Source organism: Lathamus discolor, chromosome 13 (assembly GCF_037157495.1).
Source record: "Lathamus discolor isolate bLatDis1 chromosome 13, bLatDis1.hap1, whole genome shotgun sequence".
Taxonomy (NCBI): Eukaryota; Metazoa; Chordata; class Aves; order Psittaciformes; family Psittacidae; genus Lathamus; species Lathamus discolor.
Window position 1 is genome coordinate 2,299,964 of NC_088896.1, and position 26,363 is coordinate 2,326,326.

The 26,363-nt window shown below is 50.0% G+C and overlaps 1 protein-coding gene across 4 annotated transcripts in view; it reads right to left on the reverse strand.

Annotated features, from left to right (window-relative positions):
* Window positions 1–22,616, reverse strand: part of MAP2K4 (mitogen-activated protein kinase kinase 4) — a 75,766-nt gene extending 53,150 nt beyond the window's left edge. Inside the window, exons 1-2 of one of the 4 annotated variants that reach the window (XM_065693365.1) lie at window positions 22,455–22,616; window positions 22,370–22,385 (exon numbers count right to left, since the gene is read on the reverse strand). In XM_065693365.1, coding sequence (XP_065549437.1) covers window positions 22,370–22,385; window positions 22,455–22,469 — 31 coding nt within the window. In that variant the 5' untranslated portion in view covers window positions 22,470–22,616. Of the gene's footprint in view, window positions 1–21,522; window positions 21,692–22,369 lie in introns of those variants that run through there. The other 3 variants (XM_065693364.1, XM_065693363.1, XM_065693366.1) reach the window with 3 other exon arrangements.
* Between the last annotated feature and the right edge of the window lie 3,747 nt (window positions 22,617–26,363).

A 26,363-nucleotide genomic window follows, 5' to 3' on the forward strand; every position in this document is an offset into this window, starting at 1 on the left:
ACAGGATGGTTTGCTTTCGCTCAGGTGATGAACAAGGAATGTGATCAGGGAGAAAGACATCCGTGGTAAATGCTCCATTCCTGGCAGTGTTCAAGGTCAGGCTGGACAGAGCCTTGGGCAGCACAGTCTCAGGTGAGGTGTCCCTGCCCACGGCAGAGGGTTTGGAACAAGATGTTATGAAGGTCCTTTCCAAACCAAACCATTCTATGATCCTGAGAAATGCCAGGATTTCCATTCAGCACAAGTCACATGGAAACATGGACTTAAAATGAAACAACATACTAAAACGAACCGGAAGTCCAATGAGAGTCAATGCAAGCCATCTTCTCCACTAGCCCTTCAAAAATCAAGTACTTCATCTATGTACTCTCTAAGTCTTCAGTTTCATCCCCAAAAGGGCTTTTGGCTGCTCCACACCCCTATATGAACTGTAGAACCTTTTTATCTTGCCCTTGTAAGATTAAAATGGGGAGGAAGGGATGTCAGGGGGCACAATGGGTTGGATGAGCTGCTTCCTTTTGGAACGGGAATTGAACGTTTGGGGTTATCTTCTCAAGAGAAAACTATCAGGTCTTATCTCTTCCAGGGCATCTGAAAGCAAAGCTAGTGCCAACTCTCACCTGAGACACAAAACAAACACAGCAACACAGATCTCTCTGCTCTTCCAACAGCTTTTATTATCCAAACTGTTAGATCCTGTATGCTAACAAAATACTTGCTTTGATGCAGAGACAGCAGAGGAACATTGAGAGCTGCTGACATCCTGAGCAGGATTCACAGCTCCCTGTCTCCATTGCTGCTAGCACAGTGCTGCCTTCCCACAGGCCCTTCCAACCTACAGGATTTCAGTTGTATTTCCTTCCTTTCCAGTCTTGCTCATGGACAGACTCCAACAGCAGCACAGCTAATTTGAGAGGAAAGCAGTTTCCAGCCTTGCCCTCAAGACAAACCATTTTCCAAGAAAAAAAACGAGTCAGATTTTGGAACAAAACACAAAGAACTTCAGCATATGGTGCAGTTGTGCTTGAGGAGTCTGAATGAAAGAAGCCTGGGAGGAATTAGTAGTTTTAAGGACAGTAACTATAGAAACTTACTTTCAAGGGTCCAAGTCTGTCTGTTACTGACATTTACTGCCATTCAATGAAACCTGCAATTTAGCGTATTCCGAGAGGCAACATCCAAATCCAAGACACCGATTCCGCACGGTAGGAATGTACTAAGTATGCTCATTGTTAGACATAACCTCATTAATGTGAGTATTTATACTTAATTCACCTACAGCTCCGACAGTGCTCCCACTTAGGCAGCGCAATGCTACACAAGCCCAGGTCAACCAGGGCTCTGTAGGGTTACTGGCCAGTTCCTTCTTGAAACCCCTATGTAGGAAAACATTTGTCCTAAACAAACTGCCAGCAGGACATCTCATTGATGAGAGATGGGAGAGGACTCAGAGCTGCACAGCCACTTCTTGCACCAGCAGACATGCACCTCCATGACCTGCAATACATCATGTATGCTACATCCAACAGCACTTGCACCAGCTTCTATAAATACCTCCACTATGAAGCCTGGCTCTGGTAGGTTAGGCTTCAAGTGCAAGAAACTGCAACCAGATTAAGATTACTTCCCTCAGGCTGGAAACTCCCAGCAGAGAAACTGTGGCTGCCCCATCCCTGGCAGTGCTCAAGGCCAGGTTGGACACAGGGGCTTGGAGCAAGCTGCTCCAGTGGAAGGGGTCCCTGCCCACGGCAGGGGCTGGAGCTGGAGGAGCTTTAAGGTCCCTTCCCACTCAAACCATTCAGTGATTTTATGACTGAGGTACTGTGACATAATCAAGTGGAGACCATGCCCAAGCATTTGTCAGAAGGAAACGGTGATGCTGCCCTGGGACATGCATTGAGGCACCTGGAGCCATTCCTGATGTAAAACAAGCATAAATTAAGAAAAAGGCTGTGCCAGGTACTTTTTGCATTATGAATCAGCAGAGCAAGAGTTATAAAATACACTGTAGGGAGGAGAGCTGGGGAGGGGTTTGGTTGGTGGGGGAGGGTCCTGTTTGTTTGGGTTTTTTTCATTTTAGGAGCCTGTCCTCAGACCAAAAGGAAGGGAAAAAAAAAATAAAAATCTGCCCTTGATGCCTTTGCTTAAGGTCAATGGAAAGGATTTGGTTTCTTTGGATAAAGCAACAAGTATGTTTCCATCATCCCTCTAGCTACCTATGCCAGAAAAGTGGCAACGTCAATCACAGCCCGCATCCCACCAGCTCTGATAAACACCTCGGGCCCAGCCGCCAAGAGCCCTGCAGCCATGGATCAGGAAGAAGAGCAGGAACCAGAGGACTTCGGGGAGCTTTTTCTATTTTAAGGAATAATTATTTGGGGGGAACAACCCATTCTGTCCACCTTAGTGTATTGGTTTTTTTAATTGTGAAGACCAAAAGAGACCACAAGGAGATCCTGCTGAAAGCAATAAACAGCACAGGGAGTTAGGAATCGCTGTCCTGATGTCCATCAGGAAGGATGATGAAAGTCCTCAGCCACTAAGCCAGGAGCATCTCCTTACACAGCAGTTCTGTATTTCTAAGTCTAACTGCTGAGGACTCCCCAGCAGAACAGGGGTTCACGGGGCAGTCCCTCACTGATGTCTCAGGTGGGATGAGCAGAGCAAATCTGGTCTCATTCAAGCAAGTTCTTCCCCAAGACACCAACAGAAACGAGGGAAGTGTCTGACTCCTCCTGCCCAGGTCCCTCTATTGCCCCTCGCTTTTCTCCCAAGGGCTGTCTCATGGGAGAGCCTTTTGCTCATCAGGTAACTTGCCACCCTTCAGGAAGGAGCATGCTGTGAAATAAGCTTCAGTGCCCCCATTGCTGCCTTCTTCCCCAGCTCCCTCCCTGGCCCAGTGCTGCTCTTCCCCCCACACAGTGTTTTGCTCCAGATCCCCATGGCACAGGAAGCCTCATTTCTGCCTATCCCCATTAACCCTGTGAAACCAAGTGGGAACCTTTTGAGCCTTTTATCACCTCCGTGGAGGACACTGCCTGGCAAAGTGGTGCTCTTCTACCAGTGGCTTTGGCACAGGGTCAGTCAGGCAAAACCAACCCAACAGATCACTGTTCTGATGCAACCCTCACATGTTTTAATTCAAGAGGTAAGGACCTGCCACCCATGCCCAGCATCCTGTCACCATCCACCCCCTCCCCTTATTGCCCATTTTCTTCCCTGGTGCTTCCATTTGAGACACAGTTTGTTGAATTTCCATAGCAGCAGCATGGACCTCACCAGAGCCACAAAGCAGGTATGGTTGTCCCATCAGGTGCACACATGCTCCTGCCCTGTCTCACAGGGCAGCAGATCCTTGATGCTGCAGCAGATATACGTGACCAGCACCAGGGTCTGCCCAGCACGGCTTCACCTTGGCCATGAGGACTATGCTGCTGCCACAGCATAGCTTGTCTCTGAGCACAAGTATTTTGATTTTCATGGAACTGGAGAAGGGTGAATAAAGAAAAATTCACACCACAGGCTTAAAAAGGGGCAAAAATCCTAAAATAACTTTAAACTTCAGTTCACACCCTTCTTTGTGCTGAAATCCAGCAGAAATAGCCAAAGACATCAACTTCTCAGCACCAACATAACACACTTCTAAGGAGCACTCAAAGGCCTCAATAAACATACCACAGCTGCACTGTTCACATTCACAACTTTGGGGTTCATATTTTGCTTACAAGGAAAAATGAATTAACATCTTGTGTGCTCAACAAAAGATTTACGCTGTCTTCTGCAGCCTTCAATATGACTCTGTAACATGCTATAGCAAGAAGAGCAGCATAGGAAGGAGCCTTATTTCACGCTGCTGAGACACGCCAGGCAACAATCCATGTTTCCAACAGATTTGCAGCTTTAACAGCCTAGCAGCATCAACATTGCTCCAGAAAGACCCATGGTGATGGCACTCTTGTCCAGTGTTTTTATTTACCCACCTAAGCACCTGAAACACCAGGAGTGAACCTTGCTGCTGCGCTGGAAAGTCAGAAGGCAGCAGGGACCAAACCTCTTCCATGCTCCACTGAAGGTTGAATGCAAGAATTGGTCATGGTGCTGCCACCTTCCAGAGCCCAGCAACTGCTGGAAGTGCATCCAAGAGGCCATCAGGTGGCTGCTCCCTATTTTTGTGGGTATTTTCCTATCACAGGATCATAGAACCCCAGACTGGTTTGGGTTGAAGGGACCTTAAAGCTCCTACAGCTCCAACCCCTGCCACAGGCAGGGACCCCTTCCACTGGAGCAGCTTGCTCCAAGCCCCTGTGTCCAACCTGGCCTTGAGCACTGCCAGGGATGGGGCAGCCACAGCTTCTCTGGGCACCCTTCAGATACTGGCACCAGCCAAGAGATTTTAATGGAGACACTTTACAGCCTCACTCACCATGGGCCCCTGTGCAGGGTCCATGGCTGCCCACACTGCCACAGGGACTATCCAGCACCTACCTCCAACCCCTCAGGCTGCAGATCCCCACCACAGTGCAGGTTCCAAAGCAGGAAACACTAACAAGCGTTCATTTCAAAACAACTAACATCAGGCATCCACAGTGATGCTGGAAGGTGTTTTGTTCCCTGCTCAGTCCCCATGGCAGCATCCCTGGCACAGTGCTGCACTGTCCTCTCCTGCCGCCAGCAAAGCAGTTCCCATGTTTGTCCTGTGCTTTCAGACACCCAACAGAGTCACCCAAGCTGTTCACAAAGGGCTCCCTGGTTAGCTGGTGCTCAGCTTATGGCAGCCTCACAGCCTGTCCACTCCTGCAATGGGAACACAACAAACTCCCTCAGCTAAGACCCCATTCATCACCAGTTTGCTTCATGGGTGACATCTACCATCAGATCCAGGAGCCAAGATCTGAAAAACCTATTTTGCAAACCCCTTTGATGAAAATGGTTCCCCCACTGAAAAAGAAATATATATATATATATATATACACACACACTATTTATTGAGGATTTTTTGGTTTGCAACAGATCTCAACTGCCCCAACACACACAGACTGCCTATGTGTGACAGATCACCCCAGCTTCAGATGGAAAACACCGCTGGGGAAGCAGCTAAAACCCTGGAGAAGCATTTACAGTCTTTAATGTGCCAGATGACTGGGTGTTGGCAAAGACTGACAAAAAAGCAAACCACTGTCCTCGATAAATACAAACCAACTTTCTTAACCTGCCAGGGTTCATACGAAGCCGTGTGCCTGCTCTTCCCAGTGTGAAGTCCTGTCTCTAACTCGGTCTCACCTGCAAAGCCATGAACACAGCTCCAGCATCCAGACCCCAGCAGGCCACTGCTCCACATGGGCAGATGCTTTTCTTCACCTCTCTCCACAGTTCAGTCACTGTTATCTCCAGGATTTACCACAAAGACCCGCATGTGTAACCCCAGCCCTACCACACAGCTCTAGCTGCAAAAGAGATCTCAAATTCCAGCTTCAAACATCAAGTTTCCTAAAGATTCGTATATCCTGAGCTACTAGAAGATGTGTCAAGAATTAACACATTTTCCAACGCTGTCCCAGGGGAGCAATTTCAACATGGAGGCTCAGCCTGTGCTGTGATACTGCAGCATACATTCTCTGCGGCTCTTTCAAGACAGAAAAGCATCAGTCTGTGAAAAGCTACAGAATTATTTGGTTTGGGTTGGAAAGGAGCTTAAGATACCCAGTTCCAACCCCTGCCACAGGCAGGGATGCCTCACACTAGACTCTGTTGACCTAGGCTCTGTCCAACCTGGCCTTGAACACTGCCAGGGATGGGGCAGCCACAGCTTCTCTGGGCACCCTGTACCAGTGCCTCAGCACCCTCACACGGAAGAATGTCTTTGTTATATGTAACCTGAACTTCTACTGTTTCAGTTCGAACCCATCACCCCTTGTCCTATGGCCAGCAAAGGGTTTGCTATGCACAATATTTAGAAGAAACGTGTGTACACTGGTCACAAGATACACTGGGATAAAACCCCAAAGACCCAAATAGTTTAAAAACCAGTAACAATTCTGTCTCTAGATCCTGGAATCGCTGTAACAAATACACTTATTGAATGCAAGCTAAAAACATCAAACACCAATAGAATGAAATTCAGAGGCACAAGATTTCTACAAGTCAGGTTTTAAAGAAAAAAAACCACATGCAGAGAACTGGTTTCTAATAAAGGTCTCTCCGTGCTGCAGAGGGACTCCGAGTGGTGCGCAAGTGATGCACCGATGACACAGAACAGAAAGACGAATCCTACAGAGCTCCCCAAATCCCAAGGCTGCTCAGCCTCAGCACTGCCTGTGGGAACAATGGCTTGGACCTCTCCATGAGGAAGCAGGATGAGAGGTGACTCATGAGCTGATCCAGTGCCCACGTACCCATGCTCGAGACAGAAACTGGCGGTATTCAGCAGTAAGCTGATGATCACCCTTCACTGTCACATTAAAGAACTAAGAAGTTGGATCTTTGTTCAGAAGTTTTATGGGGTGCAAATGAAAGTGCTGAATCGCACCCCAGTGGTATTCCATAGAAATTCAGCAGGCTACAAATGCCCAGTGTGCCATACACAGTGATGTAGCTGTGTGGGGATGGAGCACTGCTCTTCTAGCACAGGTAAAGCAGAGGCATGAAGCCACCTTAATGATTAGTGATGGTTTAAGAAGTCCCAATTGAGCTCTTTCTTCACTAGCACTGTGAAAAACAGAGGCTGGCATGGAAGCAGGAATGCTATAGCTTGTCAGTTGGAAGGAAACACAAATTCCCAGTAGCAACCCTGATAACAAAAGCAGGATAATTCATAATAAAATGCATAGCTTGGAATCACAGAATGGTTTGGAAGGGACATCAGTGACCACACAGCTCCAACCCCTGCCATGATCAGGGACACCTTCAAGTAGCTTCCTTAGTGCCTTTTGACAGAAGTTTAAGTGAAAACCTAATGCAAAAGAGACCCACTGCCGTTCGTTCACTGACAGTTAAAGCAGCACATCACTGTTAAGAATCACCTTTTTACCTTTTTTGTCTCAATATTAACTGTAAAATCATAAAGAAAATTAATTATTTAGATTAAACTTTAGACTGCGCTGCTTTGAATACAGAACAACCCTGTCACCATCATCAGGGATTATAAACCAACTTCAAGAGACAACACAGCTCAACAGATAAGGAAATCTGCACTGGTACCTGGCAGGCAGAAAGGAGATCAGAGTACCTACTGGAAGGAGTGTGAGCATCCTCCACCTGTCAGTACAATTACAATAGGCACTATTTAAGCATTGCTTGCCAATTATTATAAAAACCTGCTGGAACAGAACAGCTCTGTTGTTAAAGGGGTAACAAGTAACATTCCTTAAGACCAAAGAGATTGTTTTGTACACAGGAAGTTGGAGGTTTGCATTAAATCTGCTCATAGAATCATACAATAGTTTGCCCAGGGTCACACCAGGAGTAACCTCACTTCAGACCTGGGTACGGATCTGTTGCTTGATGTAAATGGCAGATCACAGAAAAGCTCCAACTCCTTAAGCAGTGAAGACAACCCATCAAAACTCCTAAGAGGCATGTATGATCTAGCAAGCTATGGTGATGCAGGTAGAGCCAAGACCAGCCCCGTCCCTCTCCTCCAGTGCTGACCAAGCCAATGGAGATGGGTATTACCTCTGACTTTTTCCAGGACATTTACACCTGAACCAGTGCTGTCACCCCCAGACAAGCCACAAAGTCTACTAATGCCAGTTTTAAGGCTATGAAATCATACTGGGAATACTGATTAAAGAAAATAAGCAATGCTAACCACCTGACTAGTAGAATACATGAACATCTAGAAGAAAGGGAAAAAAATCTGATGTCATTCTGCAAGGAAAGTTCGTCTTACCCCTACAAAACCAACTCAGCTTTTTGATGAGCTTACAAGTTCACTGTCTTGCCTTAAAATTCCTTCCCATTCCTTTGGCCCAGCTCTGCAGGTGTCACCTCGGGTCTCTCCTCCAGGTTGAGGGACACCGCGTTCACACTGCTGCAATGCTCAGCTGCACCATGCTTCTTCAAACAGGCTTTGAAGTCCAAACATACTCTGAACACATTTAGGCTTTCAGAGGTGATGAATGCTGTTTGCATCTGCTCCCAGCTTTCTGATCAGCTCCTCGTCATGTTATCATAAGCTACCCCACCAGGCACGAGTTTTTGGGGAGTTAAACAAGTTTTCTCCCATTCTTTCAAAATCCCAGCGCTAGGGGCGAGTTTCTCCGCTAAAGAAACAAGCACCAGAGTCTCGCAACAAAAATTCCCCCGATCTGTTGGATTCTGAAAGTCCTCGGAGGGAAGAAAAAAAAAGAGCTCCACTGCTGTGCAGAGGGCAGGCGGGTCTTCAGCACGGCAGGAGCCTGAGAGTCTGCCCAGCTAATCCCCATGGCCTCATGCTGGGTAACAGAAGACTGCTGTAAAAATACCAGCCAGTAGCCCCAACAGAGATCCAGCTACCTTCTTCCGTTGCCCTCGTCCCCATTAACTCCTTCTCCCTTGGAGCTCCCAGTAAAAAGGAACACGTGTACCAGTTCTGCATACAAAAATCTGACTGCCCCCATGAAACCACTAAAGGGTCCTCCTGGCTCTTACAAGGTGTCACAGAGCACCACAAATACAAGTTTTCCACCCTCACATCCATCTGGGAGCAGCCTTTGGCCAGAGCCAATGTTGCTCAGTGCGTGCCTGAAGTCTCACCCCAGAGAAAACCAACCTGTGATGCCTTGGTCTGAGATGCCACAATCCCTCCACTACAGCAGAACTCCACCTGGGAAGGTGGGAGCTGCTTTACACTGCCCTTGTCTCAGGGATGCCCCATTCACCCCTGTCTGGGGCTGATCAAACACTGCACCAGAACATCTTGGTACTGCTGCTGCTGCTGCCCTGGGAGATCTCCCCAGAGGAAGGGGGAACCTGGAAGTACCAGCCTGGTCCTGCTGCCCCATGGAAAGCCATCAGCAAACTCCAGAGACAAAGCGAACTCCAAAGGCACCACAAAGAACCTCCCATCAGCAGGAACAGAGCATCTGTTTCCCGGAAAGGGTAGCAGAGGTTGGTTCCTTGCCTAGCCCAAGGCACGCCAGGGCAGGAATATCATCGCACCCTGAAACACCTCCAAGAAACAGGCATTCCAGAGAGTAGCAGCACGCGTGTTGAAGATGACACATCAACAGCTACACAACTGCCATGAAACCCTCAGGGTTTCACAACTAAAGGAACATCTCCAGCTAATGACTGAAATTGTCTTCTGGAAAGCAAAGAGCCCAAACTGCTTAAAATGAGGAGCTTGATATGCTTAAGGATGAGGCAGAAAGGAGGAACTACTGGAGACAAAATATGAAGCTTGTATGATTTGGATTATGGCTGGATGTGGTTTTGGCAACCCGCTCTAATTGAAGATGTCCCTGCTCATTACAGGCGGACTGGACCAGATGACCTTAGAAGGTCCTTTCCAACCCAAACTGTTCTATGATTTCTTGGGCATCCAGCTTGCTAGTATCTGAGCAGGAAGCAAGGGATTATCCACTAAGCTGCGCTCCAGATGATCCTAGCAGTGTGTGTGTGCACTGAATTCCCTCATTCCATGTCCATTCTGGGATTATTTTTAGTTCATTTTTAAAGAGATTGCCAAGGGTCTTTGTCTTCTTTGAGTGCTGACATGGACCAGAGCATACCAAACTCAGGAGTCATCTAACTAACCACCATCCATGCGACTGAGGGAACTTCTATCACATACTGGTTACCTTGTTCCTCTGAAGCACTGGGCAAAATTACTTCCCAGGATCACTTCCAAATTCTGTTCACAGTTGTTTCACTATCCAGAGTACTGGGAACAGCCTCCTCCTCCTCCAGCACATCACAGTGGCAGCATTTGGACATTAACTGAGGAGAAACAATTGCTGTGAGACTGCTGTGAACGCAGACCCTGCTGTCACCCATGGTGAATGGGGACACTCAACGGTCATCCCATGGACCCCTCTGGATCTAACACTGACCAAGTGGGCGTTTGTTCCTGTATGGGAGTCAATGTTCCTGCTGGGCTGTAAAGCAGCTGCAGCTTCTGCCAGCGTGGACAAAGACAACCCAGCCTCACCAGAAACCTACACTGGCTGCTAAACCCGCGTGATGCCCAAAGGGACAGCAAGATTTTGACCCCACTGCTATTACACCTGCAGTTTGGAGCACTGCTCCACAGCGTGGGCAATCAACCTGTTGAGGAACATCACCACAGAGTGTTCATTGTGTTGGATTTGGGTCTAAAAGACTCAGAACATGCCAGCACAGGATTACTGTGAGGACATAAATGCTGGGCAGTCAAAGCTTTGCTGCCAAAGTCAGAGCATTAATCAGATTTTAGAGGGAAACCCAACACAAACCTTCCCAGAAAGCTTCTATTTACTAAATGGAAATAGCATCGTGGACAAGCAGCTCCTGGCCTCAGTCCCAGGTGCTGTGAGAGCAGCAGTGCCCTGGCACAAGGCAGGGTGCAGCTCAGACCTTTGGCAGCTCAGCAATGAAACAGGTTCCCTGGTGCCAGCCCAGTCACAGGCTCCCGTTCAAGTCAGTCTTAGCTAAGACCTGTCTATATTAAAGCAAATGACCAGCCCCAGAAACACTCCATGTCTTTGCTGAAATAAACCCCGCATTCACACAGTCCTCATCTACAGCTTGGTTTTGAGGGCGGGGGGGGGGGGGGGGGGGCAGGGCAGGGGAAGAAAAGAAATAAAGGCAAGCATACTGACAGATCAGGCTTGGAATTCCCAGTTCAAGTCACAGAAGATCCCAAATCGCATCCCTGATGGGGAAGCCACCCAAACCCTCATGCACAAAGCATACAACCAGACACCATTCCTGACTCAATCTCTGTCGCTTCACACTTGCTGAGAAAGATCCTTCTCCTGTTTCCTCAGCTGCAGCCCCCATCAGCAGGGATGAAGCCACAGTAACAGGCCAGAGAGTAAGTTCTTGTTCTCAGCCCTGAGGATGCCCAGTGCTGATGCACAGTGGTAGAGTTTAACCTGTAGGAAGCGTATGCGGCCACAGCTCTGGTGTAACCAGCTGCGAGATGAGCTCCAGGATGTTACTTCAACTCTTCTCAAAATGAAATACATTTATGAGAAATACACTTGAAAATAGGCTTTGCATCTCCAGAAGGCTGGATATTCAACAATGCGTGAATGTCCCCAGTGCAGCAAGAACTTCATTACCAAGCTGCTGCCTAAAGCAATTCATCTCCAAATCTTTACACCAACTCCTTCCAACAGGCATCCGAGCTCATTCACAGCCCCTCTGCAGAAACCTGCACACATACTTACACAGGGCAGTCACAATTTCGAGTTACAACACTTGGGCTACATCAGATCAGAAAGGGGGGAGCTGACCTCTGCTTTTCCCCAAGTCAGTAAGGAAACCAGCTTTGAAAGCAGACATCCCAAACATCCCTGTTTCCACATGCTGGCTGCTCCCCTACCTCATGGCAAAAAGTACCTTGAAGAAGGGACAGACATCCCATGTCTATCCTGAGCTCTGGGCTGCCAGTCTTGGCCAGCCACATATGAAGTGGTTCTGAATAACCTCCTCCTTCCTACACTCCCACCCATCCATGTTTCTGAGTGGGACAGGAGGAAAGAAGAGGATATCAAAGGCAGGGTGAGGTTTTCAGTGTTTGGCATGATACCAGGTCCTGAACTGACACTGCTCAGGAGGGCAACTGGTCTTTACAGGAAAACTCGGACATGGTCCCATCACTCCCCAGAAAGGATTTCCAAATGCAATGCTTTTATCTTAGTCCATAACCCCTCCCAGGTTAAAGCAACGGAGCCATGTGTTTTTAAAGGAAACTGTTTTATCTCTGTCCACAAACCTCTTCAAAGTACAAACCCTTTGCTCTCTGGTTCAAAAGCAAAGTGATGGCTAACACAGCGCAGAGAACCACTTCCAGAGAACTGGCTCCAAAGCAAACCATAAACCCCTTTTGGTCCACAGAAAAGAAAATAAGCCTAGAGAAAACCTGATGAAAGGAACCTCCCTTCCAGCTCAGCTCTGCTCCCCACCAGCTGCCCTCCTCATGCCACAGGGCATCTCCTGAAGCACCTCAGAAAGATCAGATACATTATTCTAAACATAGCCTAATTCCTCGTGCTTGGACTCCCTGTTCGCTCCAGGCTCAGCCGTCTGCTTCCTACAGGCCTGGCCCAGCCTGCAGTGAAGGGCAAACACAACAGCTTCGATTTGCAGAAGAGGAAATCAATTTAGCAGCTAATAAATACACAATTTGTGCAATATACATACTCTCTATCTCCCTTGATGCTCATACCGACGTTAATGGGCTATACCCAGCTAAGCACAGCTATCACACATGTTCACCTGAACTGGCTGAGAGCAGAACCAAGAGGGAGATGGGAGCAGATGCTTGGCAACGCCACGTTGTATTTACTCATAAACGGCAGTAGCAGAGATCCCTCCTCAGAGGGCTACCCAGGAGTCAAGGGCACACATTTTGGAAGATGCTCTGCAGCACCGCATGATGGTGCTGATGCAAATCCAGCCATGGCCACCTCACCCACCGGCACAAAGCTTCCCAAGGACCTCTGCTCACCCCTGGGATGGGTTGGTCTCCCCAAAACTTCACACACTGCCAAAGGAACTGAAATAAACCCGTGATATCTTGCAAAAGTCATGATCACACCTGGCTGTGGGGAGGCACAAACACAGCAGCTGCTTGAACTGCAGCATGTGTCCTGAGGCAACAGCCACCTAAGTAGCCCAAGAAATGTACATTGTGGGTATCTTCAAGATCTAAAGCCTCCCATCAAAAAGGAATCCCAGTAAAACTGTATATGTCCAGAAGAGATGGCTTAGCCTAACTTAACTTTTTACTCTGTTTTCTTTTTAAAAACACAGCCTACCCAGAACACCATCCTGAGCACTGATGCTCAGGCTGACACGATGCTTTGTTGCTGTGGCCAAGACAAAAACGCCTCAAACACTGAGGCAGTGAAAGTTGTCAATTCTCTCTTCCTTTCTTTATTGTTATTTCCAAATGTATTTGGCTGCCAAAGTTTATCAGTCTTCTTGTATATCTTCTGGTTTAAAAGCCCTCCTGTCCTCTGGGTGCTTGAAGTTTACCATATTAAATCACAATCATTAGTTCTAGTCTGTCCCACTGCAGTCTTCCCTTCAACATTCAAGAAGGGTCTCAGGAAAAAGACCTATCCAGTCAGAAACAGTTACTGTGAAGGCAAAACCCTGGGATTAAAGTCAGGCAGGAAGTTCATTGGCTGCAACACGGTGCTCTTCGAACTCATAGGGTTACTGCACACCAGAGCACAGATTTCTTACACTTGTGGGCTGTCAGCGCAGTGCAACTGGGGAAATTTGCTTGACTCCTGACAAGTAAAAACATACACACCCCAAAAAATCCCCCAAAACACAGAAAAACAGGAGCCAAATGGCCAAACCAAGCCCATTGTCCACACCACCGATGAAGGCAACCCAAACTTCATCAGCTCAGCTGCCATAGAGCAATCAATACTGGCTGCTAAACCCACACGATCCCCAATCGGACAGCAAGATTTTGACCCCACTGCTATTACACCTGCAGTTTGGTGCACTGCTCCACAGTGTGGGCAATCAGCCAGCTGAGGAACATCATCACAGAATGTTTGCTGTGTTGGGTTTGGGTCTCAAAGATTCAGGACATGCCAGCACAGGATTACTGTGAGGACATAAATGAGCAGCCAGAGTCAGAGCATTAATCACATTTGAGAGGAAAACGCTGCACCCAGGAAAGACAGCGCTGGGGAGGCCACAGAACAGTTCTGGCAGCAGCAGCTCCTCAGTGAGTTAGGAGCATCAGGCTGTTGGCTGGACATCACACACACTTTTGCCCTGCCAGCAGCACCAGGATAATAGAATCAGCCAGGTCAGAAAAGACCTTCAAGTTCTCCCTTCACCCCAGTATTGCTAAATCCACCACTAACCATGTCAGCTATGAGCACTATCTGGCTTTCAACGCTGTATCAGCACCCAACAGAGCTTGCGATGGGTCCTGCTTCCCAACGACAGCAACCAACTCTCACAGCTTAGTGGGCATGAGATTTGGGATTGGCATACACCCAGTGTCACACCATGCCTGTACAGCACAAGTGAGGGATGGAGCCAAGACACCATGCTCTCTGCTTGCCTCTGGGAAGGTGGGATTCCTCCGTCCTCCCACCCCTGCAGCATCACTCTGCCTCTCAGGGGAGCTCTCAAAACGGGACCAGTCACCAGGCAAAGGGACCAGCACAGCCTCAACAAGGGAGATGCCCACTGGGTGACCTGGCTAAGGAGCTCCAAATGTTAAAGATCACATATGTGAAATGTACATCCACACCAGCACCTGCAGTCAATACAAAGCTTCTAACACAGGAATACCCCCTCAAGGGGCTGCCATACATGGTACCTCCTGCTGTGGCACTTCTCCAAGCTGCCTCCATACAGTTTCTATACAGGTACACCTAGCTAACTTGGGAAAAGATCTGTAACAGAGAGACCTTGTCCAGCAATTTGGCAATGGTACGAGGAGGTGAGGTGGGGGTAAAAGCGGGTGCAGACTCACTGCAAAAATTACTGTGTCTTGTTCAGACAACCAGAACCCCCAGGTAAAAATCAAAGAGGGCTTCAAGGCTGCACAAATCCCTCCTGCAACCCCATCCCAGGGGAAGATGAAACACTCCCTCCCTGCACTTACATGCTTTATGGACAATGCCTTAACCCCGAGGCACCTTCAAAATAATGTAGGGCACTTTGCTCCTGATAATCAACTATTCTGATCTTTTAACATCCACCTTAAACATCCAAGTCCATTGCAAACTGAGAGGGGTGAGCCTCGCAGCTTTTGTTTCAGATACCCCCAAACAGAAGTGCCATCATCACCTACAAGTGGCATGTGCATATGGAGGGATGCATTAGCTATTCCACTGCCAAAGCCTAGCAGAGACACAATATTCTAGTTATCTCCTAGCTGAACTGAAGAAACAGGGGTGAAGTGTCTCTCTCTCGGGATTTACCATGAGTTAACTAATGCACATTAATTAATCCAGCTACTACAACAAACCTTTTTAAAAGGAAGAAATCTTTCAGTGCTGGATAGGCACTGCACTATCATTCACCCACTGTTCATACCTTTCTTCTGCAATCAAACAAGCCTGAAATATATAAAGGGATCTGAGGACCTAGAAGACAAACCAAAGCCCTCTGCAGGGAATGCCTGCAGACTTCAGTAATACAGAATCATAGAATGGTTTGGGTTGGAAGCTCATCCAGTTCCAAACCTCTGCCATGGGTAGGGACACCTTCCACTAGAGCAGGTTGCTCCAGGCCCAGTCCGACCTGGCCTTGAGCACTGCCAGGGATGGGGCAGCCACAGCTTCTCTGGGCACCCTGTGCCAGCGCCTCAGCACCCTCACAGGGGAAGAGCTTCTGCCTTATATCCAACCTAAATCTCCTGTTTCAGTTTGAACCCCTCACCCCTTGTCCTATTGCTACAGTTCCTGATGAAGAATCCCCCTCTGCATTCTTACATACCCCTTCAGACACCGGTAGCTGCTCTGAAGTCCATACGCAGCTTCTTTTCTCCAGGCTGAACAGCCCCAGCGTTCTCAGCCTGTCTTCATACAGGAGCTGCTCCAGCCCCTGATCATCCTCGTGATACGGTGTAGGATTTGCTTTACTGAAGAACTTGGCCAAGTAAGCAGCACAGTGACTGCACAGGGACTGCAACTGGTAACAGACACCAAACTGATACATATAAAACAAACCAAATCAACTTATTAATGCAGGAACTACTGGACCTATTGACTTAAAGACACAGCTTCCCCTGAACTGGCATCTTTATAGGGACTGGCTTTCTCATTGTGAAAGATGTTACAGACCAACCATAGATGATGAGGATCAACACAGGAATCCCCAAAACATTTGTTCATACAACACAGTCCATTGCAAACAAGGTACATAAGATCTGGGAACATAACCAGCACCTTTGAAAAGCTGGTCCAGATCAGTGTGCTCCAGCCTTTGAGGGGATGCCAGAAGCACCACATCCATTCAGGGATTTTTGTATCTTCTTTATAAACATCACTACAGTGATACTTGGTTGGACATCTGCAGGGCAGAGCAGTGCACAAACACTCCACACAGCTTCTTGCTTTCATGCAGTTTTTCTTTCCAGACCCCTCCCATAGGGAAGCGGATCTCCAGTTTTACTTTCAACACACAAACTCTTACCAAGCCTACGTCCAACAGATGTGACTGCAAAGGCAGCAATCACATCCCAGCTGTACGATGCTAACAAGGTGTTTATGTTCATTTGATACATGCAGAGCTTGCTGTGGTTACACAAGACTCCTGTAAGCAATGCTTCACTTAATACACACCTATGAATAGACAGGACTAGAGGTGATGGGTTTAAACAGAAAGAGGAGATTCAGGACAGACACAAGGAAGGAACTCTTTACACTGAGGGTGGTAAAACACTGGCACCGGTTGCCCAAAGAGGTGGTGGATGCACCACCTCCAGAGACATTCAAGGCCAAGCTGGATGTGGGCAACCTGACCTAGTTGAAGATGTCCCTGCTCACTGCAGGGGGTCGGACTGGATGAGATGTGAAGGTCCCTTCCAACCCAAACTGTTCAGTAATTCTATATTAAGAGTGTCAATTGATTACAACTAAGCCAAAATGGAAAGCTGAAGTGCAAAACCATATACCTACAGTCCTACATGCTTAAGTGGACTCAAACACAGAGCAGATATGGTCACCCACATCCCTGCACAGCCACCATATAGGAATAAACCAGTCAGCATGAACAAACTGAAATACACTGCTTTGCTCATCACACAACTATCTTTACTTTCCATTATAAATGCAAACACGTCCAAGTAGCCATGCAGCCATCAACGTGACAGACCTGGCAGTGTCAGCTTGCACCAGTGCACGGTGACATGGCCACTGTTGTGAAGTCACTTTCTGGCTGTACTCAACCAGCGCCCACCTTCTGGAGAAACAACTTGCTTTGCCTGCATTCGAGTAAGAGCAGGTCATTAATACAGTGGCAGACAGTTCACATTTCACCAACTACTGAGGACAAGGATTAATTAATTCTCCCCTCTTGTCCCTTCTTTTATTTTCTCATTCTTTTACATCTTAACTGTTCTCTTATCTACATCATATGTCTCATTTTACTTGGCCATTCATACACTGGTTCATACCCGATCTGCTGCTTGCTTACTGCTCCATTTGCTTCACAACCCTTCCACCTCTCCACTGTCTTCTCATTTCCAAATCCCCTCTTTGAGGTTCCCTGAGCAAACTGCCACATTTACTGGAGCTCTTCTTACTTTCTCCACCCGTTCTGCCCCTCTGCTAACAGATGGAAGTCCACACACCAGCCTTTTGATAGTGCCCACACCATGATCCAGCACATCCAACATCTCAGCATCGAGGCATCAACATCTCGTTCCCCTCCTCCAGCTGGGCCTGGATCAAGGAACACCTTCAGCAGTGGGGAGAAGAGCTGCTCCAGCCACTCCTTGCACCCACAAAGACAGCAACACAAAGAGGAGGAGGATACAGGAGTTACAGTACCTCTTACTGAACCCCTGTACTAGCCACAGCGATGCCCACAAATGGTTTCAAGTAATATTCTGCTTTTTACAGTGATGGCTGAATAACTGTGATTACCCCAAAGACACAACATGGATTACACCCTGACACCAAATTCATCTGACCGCAGTGACTGACAAAGTCCACCACAGTGTTTGCCAATTCTGTCCTCTGCCCAACACCAACAATTCTTGACCTCTCAAAGAGCCTCCCAGCAGCTCTTTTCCACTGGGCAGACAAAGGAACAGAGCAGAAGTTGCTCATACATAGGCAGAAACGCACCTCCCAGCTCCAGTAAGTCACCAATGCACAAATGGCACCCAACGGCAAGAGTGCTTGATGCACTCAGAGACCCTTTGGGCAACTCTCCCCTCAGGTTCCCTGCCCTATACAGTGAGGACTCTAACCAGATATGGACCTTCTCTGATTTCTGCTGAAAACAGAAAGGTATATGGCTGGAGTGGGGTAGAGAGGGCAAAGACCTCAATGCTGGGAGCAGACAGGACCACACATGTGAATGGAACCAGGAATCACGAATTCCAGCTGAACAGGATGCGAATTCCCACCCCAATACATCTGAATAATCACGTACACTCAGAAAGACACCCACAGTAATACGCTTTGCTTCAGAAAGACACCAGAGCACAGCAAGCAGCAAGTACCTCACCAAGTGACCCCTCTGCTTTTGTGAGACCCCATTTGGAATACTGTGTACAGTTCTGGTGTGCTCAACATAAGAAGGACATGGAGCTGTTGAATCAAGTCCAGAAGAGGCCACGAGGATGATCAGGGGCTGGAGCACCTCCTGTATGGAGACAGGCTGAGAACATTGGGGCTGCTCAGCCTGGAGAAGAGAAGCTGTGTGGAGACCTCAGAGCAGCTTCCAGTGTCTGAAGGGGCTTTCAAGGATGCTGGAGAGGGACCTTCATCAGAGACTGTAGTGATAGGACAAAAGGTGATGTTTTCAAACTTAAAACACAGGAAGTTCAAGTCAGATACAAGGCAGAAGTTCTTCCCTGTAAGGGTGGTGAGGTACTGGCACAGGCTGCCCAAAGAAGTGGTAAATTCTCTATCCCTGGCAGAATTCAAGTCCAAGTTGGACAGAGTCTTGGGTGACATGCTCAAGTGTGAGGCATCCCTGCTCATGGCAGGGGGGGGTGGAACTGGATGATCTTAAGGTCCTTTCCAACCCAAATCATTCTATGATTCTATGAAATCCCAGCTGCCTCCAGTCTTCCTGAATGCTGGATGCAGGAGCTGAATCTGTGAAGGCCAGTTAAGAGCAGTTCCAGCTCCTGCTTGGCACTAGAGGTAGCATGACTGACTCCACAGGTTGCAATACAATCTAAATACTTCCTATGTCATGGAATTCATTACATGTCTAGATTCCACACCACCATCCTTCAGACAATGGCAGCAGATTCCACACTACCATTGTTCAAACAATGGCAGCAGTAAAGACAATCACTAACTTTGGCTATGAGAGAAATGCAAACCTGCTCCAATTACAGTTTGGGTGTTGGTTTCTTTTAAATCACTGTCCAAGTGGGATATCCTGCTTCCTACAGAACCTCCTTTTTCTCCACAAAACACCCAGCAGGCTACACATGCAGGACTGCTCCAGCATTACACATAACTAAGGACAACAGTTCTTCACAGCAGCAGCAGGCCCTGGCACCCAGAAAACAAACAGCAATTTCAAAGATCATAAACTAGAACCTATTTCCAACACTGAGAACTGCAGCTCTGTGTTGTCTCTAAGCTGGTGACTCTGCCTTGAACATGACACCATCAACCAGACCAGGGGACGTCTGGGAAGCAAGTAAGGTCCCCGGTTCATGGGCATGCACGGCTGGAGCAGTTAACCACGAGAAGACATGATTATGAAGCTGGGGCATGCAGAACACTAACAGTGTGAAGCCTGAAGCAACCCCTCTACTTGACTACAAGGCTTGAGGACCACAGCTATGCATGAAGCCCAGTGTGAGCACAGCAAGGCGGCCCTTCGTCTCAGCACTGTCACCTGGAGGGGCATCAAAAACACTGCAGAATATCAAATTTAAAACAAAACTGGGTGGCCTGTCGAGACCTCCTTGATGTGCTGCCCTAGCTTCAGACATCAGCATGGTGGGCCTCAATTTTCATGAAGACTTCTCCCCTGTACCACCACCTCTAGCCTCCTCTCTCCCCTCAGCCCCTGCCAAACTCTCCAACAGCAGATACTCCTTACAAAACCACTGGCCCTTGTACTGAAACAGAAACCCCAGCGAGAGGCTCTCACCTCAGCCTGCCCAAGAACGTGCCCTGCGCGCATTCTCCAGAAGCAATGGATGGCTGTCCAGAGGAGCACTGCCTCAGCCCCTTGTGGTGGGCATAGGCGGAAGCTGTAGGAGATAGCCCACCCTCTCCCTGTCCCAGCACCTCCCTTGCAGCAGCAGTTGCACAAGCCAGGTCAGAGACTGCTTCTGGCTGAAAATTAACAGAGCAAAACTTCGGGCGGCTTTTTTTTTTCTGATTACTTGTTTCCAGCTTAATGACTTCCCCGCCCCACCTCGGCAGCGTTTCGGCCAATTCAACCCAGACTGACACAGCCCTGCCTACTTTCCTCCCCACCCAGCAATGCATTCCCACACCTCCCTCACCCCAGCTCCTGCCCAGCCCCACCACAAGCAAGCATTGGGCATCCAAGCTGTGGAACACTCACCACACTGTGGTGGGTTTGCTCTGCAGCAGCTCAGCTTGACTTGGCCTCAGCAGGGAGCCAGCAGGACACATGCTGGGAGACAGAGCAGGGAGCAAGGCCATGGCACCTCTGTGAGCAGCTTTGCACAGGGGTTATGTGGCAGCAGAGGGATCCTGGCAGAGGACTTTCCTCCTGGGATGGAGCTTCTTGCTGCTCCAGAACTTGCTTCACCAACCTGCTGCTCTCAAGCCCACGCAGATCCTACACTCGGCTTCTCCCACGGCATCTGAACCAAAACCACCCCAACACCAGCTCCCACCACAATCACCTGGATATCACCAACCTGGCCCTGCTGTCCTGAATTCGTATTTAAATAGGCACTTTAAACCAACAACTGCCCTTCCTCCACCCAACCAGGGATGCAGATACTGCACCATCACAAGCTTACCAGGGCATCACCAGCCCTAGAGTCAGGGTGCAAACCCAACTCTCAGCCCTGAGGACATGCAGGATTCAGGGGAACATCTCACAGACAGGAAAAACGGGGGTCAGGAGCAACACAAAGGACTGTAAGTGCACTGCAGCAAGGCGATAGCTTGTTTTACCACAACAACCCTAATATACTGTGGTCAAGTGTTTTTTACTCCATGCACTTAATTTACAAGGTTTGGGATTCAGGTTTTCCAAAGCTGTGAACACAGATACCATCACCTTCCCCAGGCCCAGCAGGTACCTGCTCCTCCATCCAGCAAGCACAAGAGCTTCACACAAGGAATGCTGCAACCAGCAAAAAACGCACCTTTTTATTCCAAGTACACCAAACTCTTCAGTTTGTACCACCACTTCTCTGCCCAAACAGGTGCCATCAGTCTCGGTGCCTTCTGTCCTAGCAGAACTACAGCAAACAACTGTGACCAACGTTGTCTGCTGCGAGTGCAACCTTTCCTTCTATTAAAAAAGAAAGTTCCCCAAACAGGGCAAACAGCTCAGTATTACCATCCCTGTACTAAATGAATGAAAACTAAATAAAACCCCAGCACTGCATCACCTCGGCCTAACAAAGCCTAAAATGCTGCTCAAGCAGAGGGGATTTTCCAATAGTCCAAAGCAAATCTCCAAGATGTTTGCTATAGCCTTTTTAAAAAACAAAACACCCACCGTTTTTGCAAGACGGCTCCGGCATCAACAAGTGCAGACGGGAACCTGGCAACACGACCCCGCTCTAGCACCGTACATTTCCATCGCAAGAAAACCAAACCGAAGCAGAAGTTCACTGCTGAACCGCTCTTCCCACACACCTGCCTTAGGAAGCGCAGGTAAGCGCAGGGGCCAGCGGCGGGGCTGAGCCATCCTGCCCCGGCCGAGTGGCCGCAAACCCGGGCCCGGCCACAGCACCGCGGGGCTGCCGGCGAGGGGACGGGGCCTGCGCGGGTCACCCCGGGGAGGCCGCAAAACCGTCCCCGGCCGGAGGAAGCCAGAGCCGCGGCCTGCCGGCCATTGTCCCGCCCCGCTCCTCCCTCCTGCCGCACGGGGCACGGGCAGCGGCTCGGGACCCGGCCACCCGCCAGCAGCCCCAGCCGCGGAGCCGGGGCCGCCCTTCCTCCCGGGGAGCCGCCGAGCGAAGCCGGGCGCGGGGGAAGGCGGCAGCCGCAGGGAGCGGCGGGGCAGGCCCGCAGCGGAGCCCGCCGGGGCCGGACCGATCCTCGCACACACCCCCCGCGGGGCACCGCAGCTCCGCGCCGGGGGGCAGCGCCGCTCCGGCCGGCCGCGCCCGAAGGGGTCCCCAGAGCCGCGGCCCGCCCAGGCCGGGGCCCAGCGGCCCACCCTCCGTCCCCGCCCGGGGCAGCGCCCGCCCGGCGCCTCCGCGCTCGGCACCGGACAGAGCGAGACCTGCGGGGGGCACCGCGCTCCGCGGGCCCGGCCCGGCCCGCCGAGGCCTAGAGCGGGGCGCGCCGCCCGGCCCGGAAGCGACGGCCGGGCCGCGGCCTAGCGCGGGGCTGCTTACCCTGCATGCTGCTGGCGCCGGCGTGCGCCTGCGGCCCGCCCGGGCCCGGCCCGCTCCCGCCGCCGGCGCCGGAGCCGCTGCTGGGGCTGGGAGTCGCCATTGTGTGCGCGGAGAGGGAGCAGCGCGGCGGCTGCAATGCAGCAGGGACCCTCCCAGGCAGGACACCTAGAGCCCCGCCGCCGTATAGCAGCCGCCGCCGCCGCAGCCGCCCCGTCCGCCCCCGGGCTGGGGCCGCTGCTTAACCCCTCCCAGGCGGGGCGACCGCAGCCCCGGCGCCTTGCGGCAGCCGCTGCGGCGGGGCGGGAGCGGCGCTGCCTCCCTCCGGCCCCGGCAGCCGCGTGTCCTGGGCGGCGGCGGCCCCGCTCGCTCCCCACGCCCGGCCGGAGCGGCATCGCCCGCTCGCTTCGCCCTCAGCCCCCCCGGGAGCGCTGCGCCGAGCGGGCCCCACCGCCGCGGCGTGTCCCACACGTTCGGCCCCGGCAGCCCCTCGAGGGCCGCGGCTGGGCCCGGCAGTTTTAGCGGATTTCTCCCCTTCCCCTATGGCTTTTCCTCCCGCACGAGCGGCTGCTTCGGTGCAAACTTCTCTTGTCTTCCCGGAGACCTCTTCCCCGGCCACTACAGGGCATAACTGTACCCTGTGTTTGCCAACATATCCAGGGCAACATCCGCTTTGTGCCACCGTCTCTGCATTTTCTTTCCTCCCTTAGCTGCTGCTCTTCATTCTAGAACATTGTTTCTGATCCTACCCCTAACTCCAGACAGCTGACAGACGTACAGCCTTTAGTGCTAGGGACAGCACATGCCAGGAATCAGAGCAGTGAAAAGGGTCCCACAGGGACCCGGCCTTTCTCTGCAATGGCTGCATTAACTTGGGAAAGGCCCTTCCCCTACAGGAGCCCTCATTTCCTCACCCGTGTAACGAAAATAACACTGACCTCCTTTATGGTTGACATCCACTGAGGGAAGAGCTGGACACCCAAGAGCTAGGCAGACTTTCCCTGTTCCTCTGCTGTCCGGGCTTCTCTGTCCTCCTCGTGAAGGTGGTGATAGAGCAGAGTCCTCAGCATGCACTGGATGTGCCTCCAGAAGCTGCCAACCGTTACCATTTGTGCAAGTGCAAATGCAATGGGAGAAAGAGATCAGGGCAGGAGCTGCCTCCCCTTCTGGCCTTCCTTTTTACTTCTTTCTCCCCCATCTCAGCTCCCATTTAGACCTTAGCTTCATGCTAAGGCCTCTTTTATCTTGTGCTTTGAGCTTGGGAATGCATCTTCTCCCACCCTAGAGTCTTCTGGTTTCCCTGCTCAGCTGCCCATAGGGTCAAAACGATGGGCTGACACCCAAGAGGAGCCCAGCCTTCTGCCTGAGCCCTGCTCTCCTGTGAATACCGCACACTCTGCAGAGCTCTCCTTTGTCAGGAGGTGGGAGAAGGAGGCAAACCTGGTCCTGACCATCTCCCTCTTTCTGCTCTATCCTCCCAACTCCTGCTAGTCCAGCAAAGCCTTCTTCCTCCCTGCCAGGGATGCAGCTTTCCTTTGCCTCGGGTAACACCATCACTTCCTCATGGGGTCAGGCCAAAATCCCAGTAACCTATTTACTTGCACTTAGGCTGCTGCCCTAAGTCAGGCTCCTACCCTAGCCTGTGCTCTCTCTGGGGACGTTGCTGCCTCTTTCCAAGCTCCATACAGTCTGTCCCCTCCATTGCTTTGGTTGCAGAGGAACGGAAGCACTTGCACCCAGAGCTTCCCACAAGAGCAGTCCTTCCTTAATGTGGTTTGTGTGGGCACCATGGGGAGTAACCATCAGTGCCAGAGCCTGGAACCAACCACAGACCCCACAGCACACACCAGCACATGCACATATATCAAGGTGAAGGTGCACCCTTCTCCTTTCCTCCTATATTCCCATCTGGGACACATCACCACCTAGCTCAAAGCCAGATTCACAACCCTGTATCTTTACCTACCTAATGTCAGGGAGCACCAGGGGTGGCTGCTCTGCAAGGAGGCAGTCACAGGAGTGGAGCATAGCGCAGTGGCCTCAGCAGCAAGGCGAGCAGGGCAGGTCCCATGGCTGTAACCAGGCAAGTTTCCTGCAGTGAAGCAGGTCTGAGGTTAAGTCAGGTGCCCAGGTCAGGGTCTGGCTCATGCCCCAGGACACAGCCAAGCACAGCAGCAGAGCTGTAATGTAGCCTAAGTAGGAAACAAAGGAAAAACTTTGGCTGAAAACAGCTCCCAAGAGACAGAGAGAAGGGTTGTTCTTATCCCCACCCCTCACACTTCTCCCGGCTGTTTTCCAAAGTGCTCCAAAGCCACCTGGCTCTTCCCAGCAAACTGGCCTTAAATGCTGGGTTTAACTCCGGGGGAGGGGGATGCAGCCCAGGGCCTGACACAAAGCATATTGCCTCCCCCCACCACCACATTCCACAATTTTCCTTTCTTTTCGGCCTTATACAAGAGTGCAGGTCCAAAGCTGGCTCCTTGAGGCTGTGGCACAGAAACCCAGCGTCTGCTGGCAAACAGTGGCAGCAGCTAGCTCTTCCCCCTCTGCTTTGTGCCACCTGCATGTGGTTTGCTTACAATTAGGTAAAATCATTCTGTTAAGCCTTACCCTCCCCCCTCAAAAAAACCACCCAGAGCTTGGTATCAGCAATACCTGTCCTGACAGAGGTCTGTGAAACCAGTTCTGAAATACCTCCAGTACTGGAGATTGCGCCATCCCCAGCAATCTGTTCTGGCACACCTCTAGCCTAATGTTACCTGAAAGCGTAACTTAGGTTTGTTTGAGCTGAAGTCCTTCATGGCCTATTTGCTATGGCTATGGCCTTCTTTGAAACGACCTCTTATACACTTGATAACTGCAATGCTTCCCCTCCTCACTCTGGCTTCCTTCTCTACTCAGTTGTTATCTCAATTCTTTCAGCCTTTCTTTGTTACTGTGCCTCCCAGCATCCTCACTGACCTCCTCTGACTTTGTTTTCTGTTCAGCTGCATTTTGATGTGCACACTACTAGCTAGGCACATTACTCCAGCTTGTCTTGGAGGCTACTCCTGGCTCATACACTCCAGGGTGGTGTTTGCCTTTTCCATTGCTGGTGTTCAGTTTGCTCTCCGTTATACCTTGGAGTCCTTTTGAAAAGCTGCAGCCACCCGGTTCCTGTACTTGTGTCACTGTTCATAAAGGTAATGCTTGAAGTTGTACCTGTTGAATTTTACCCTATAAGTTTCAGGTCATTTCTCACATTTGTCAGCTAATGCTGTGTTCTGTTGTCTTTGCTGTCCTTCACAGCCTGCAGTAACGCACAGGTTTAATAAGGCACTAAGAGATGCTAATTATCCAGGCTGGCAACTGAAGGAATTAAAAAGATCTGGCATGAAAATGGACCCCTGCAAAAATCCCTTCCATATGCCCTTCCATCTTGATAGCCACTGATAATTAGAACCTGAGGTACCATTACCTCAGTTTTGCACTTCCTATTCTTATCTTCTCAAGAAAGGGTCAGGACATCCAACGTTAAAACCCTCCCTCAAGCCACCATACATGACATCTGCCACTTCTCACTTGATGCCTAAGAATTTGTGCCATGCCAGGACACCAGCTGGTTTGTTCCTGATGGGTTCATGGTGTGTGTTGTCCATCCCCTTGTTCTACTCTAGGTGCATACAAATGCCTTGTTTAATGAGTCTTTCTAGAATGTTTCTGGGAATTGAGATGGACTTCAAATTAGGATTAAGGAAGCATCTGACAAAGCATAAACAGGATAATTTGGGTGAAGTCTATAAAACCAATAAGGTAGGAGTAAGGTTGCTACTATAGGATTATAATGACAAGAAGGAGGTCGATCTACTGAACACTTTAGACTCCAGTCCTCTGAAGTTAGTATATGAGTGAATGTGTGGCTTCTCCCCTTCTCAGTAAAGTGGGCTCCTTCCTGCCCTGCTCATGGCATCTAGCCCATCAGTTAAGACAACTAAACCAAAAGCCCTTTTGACAATAT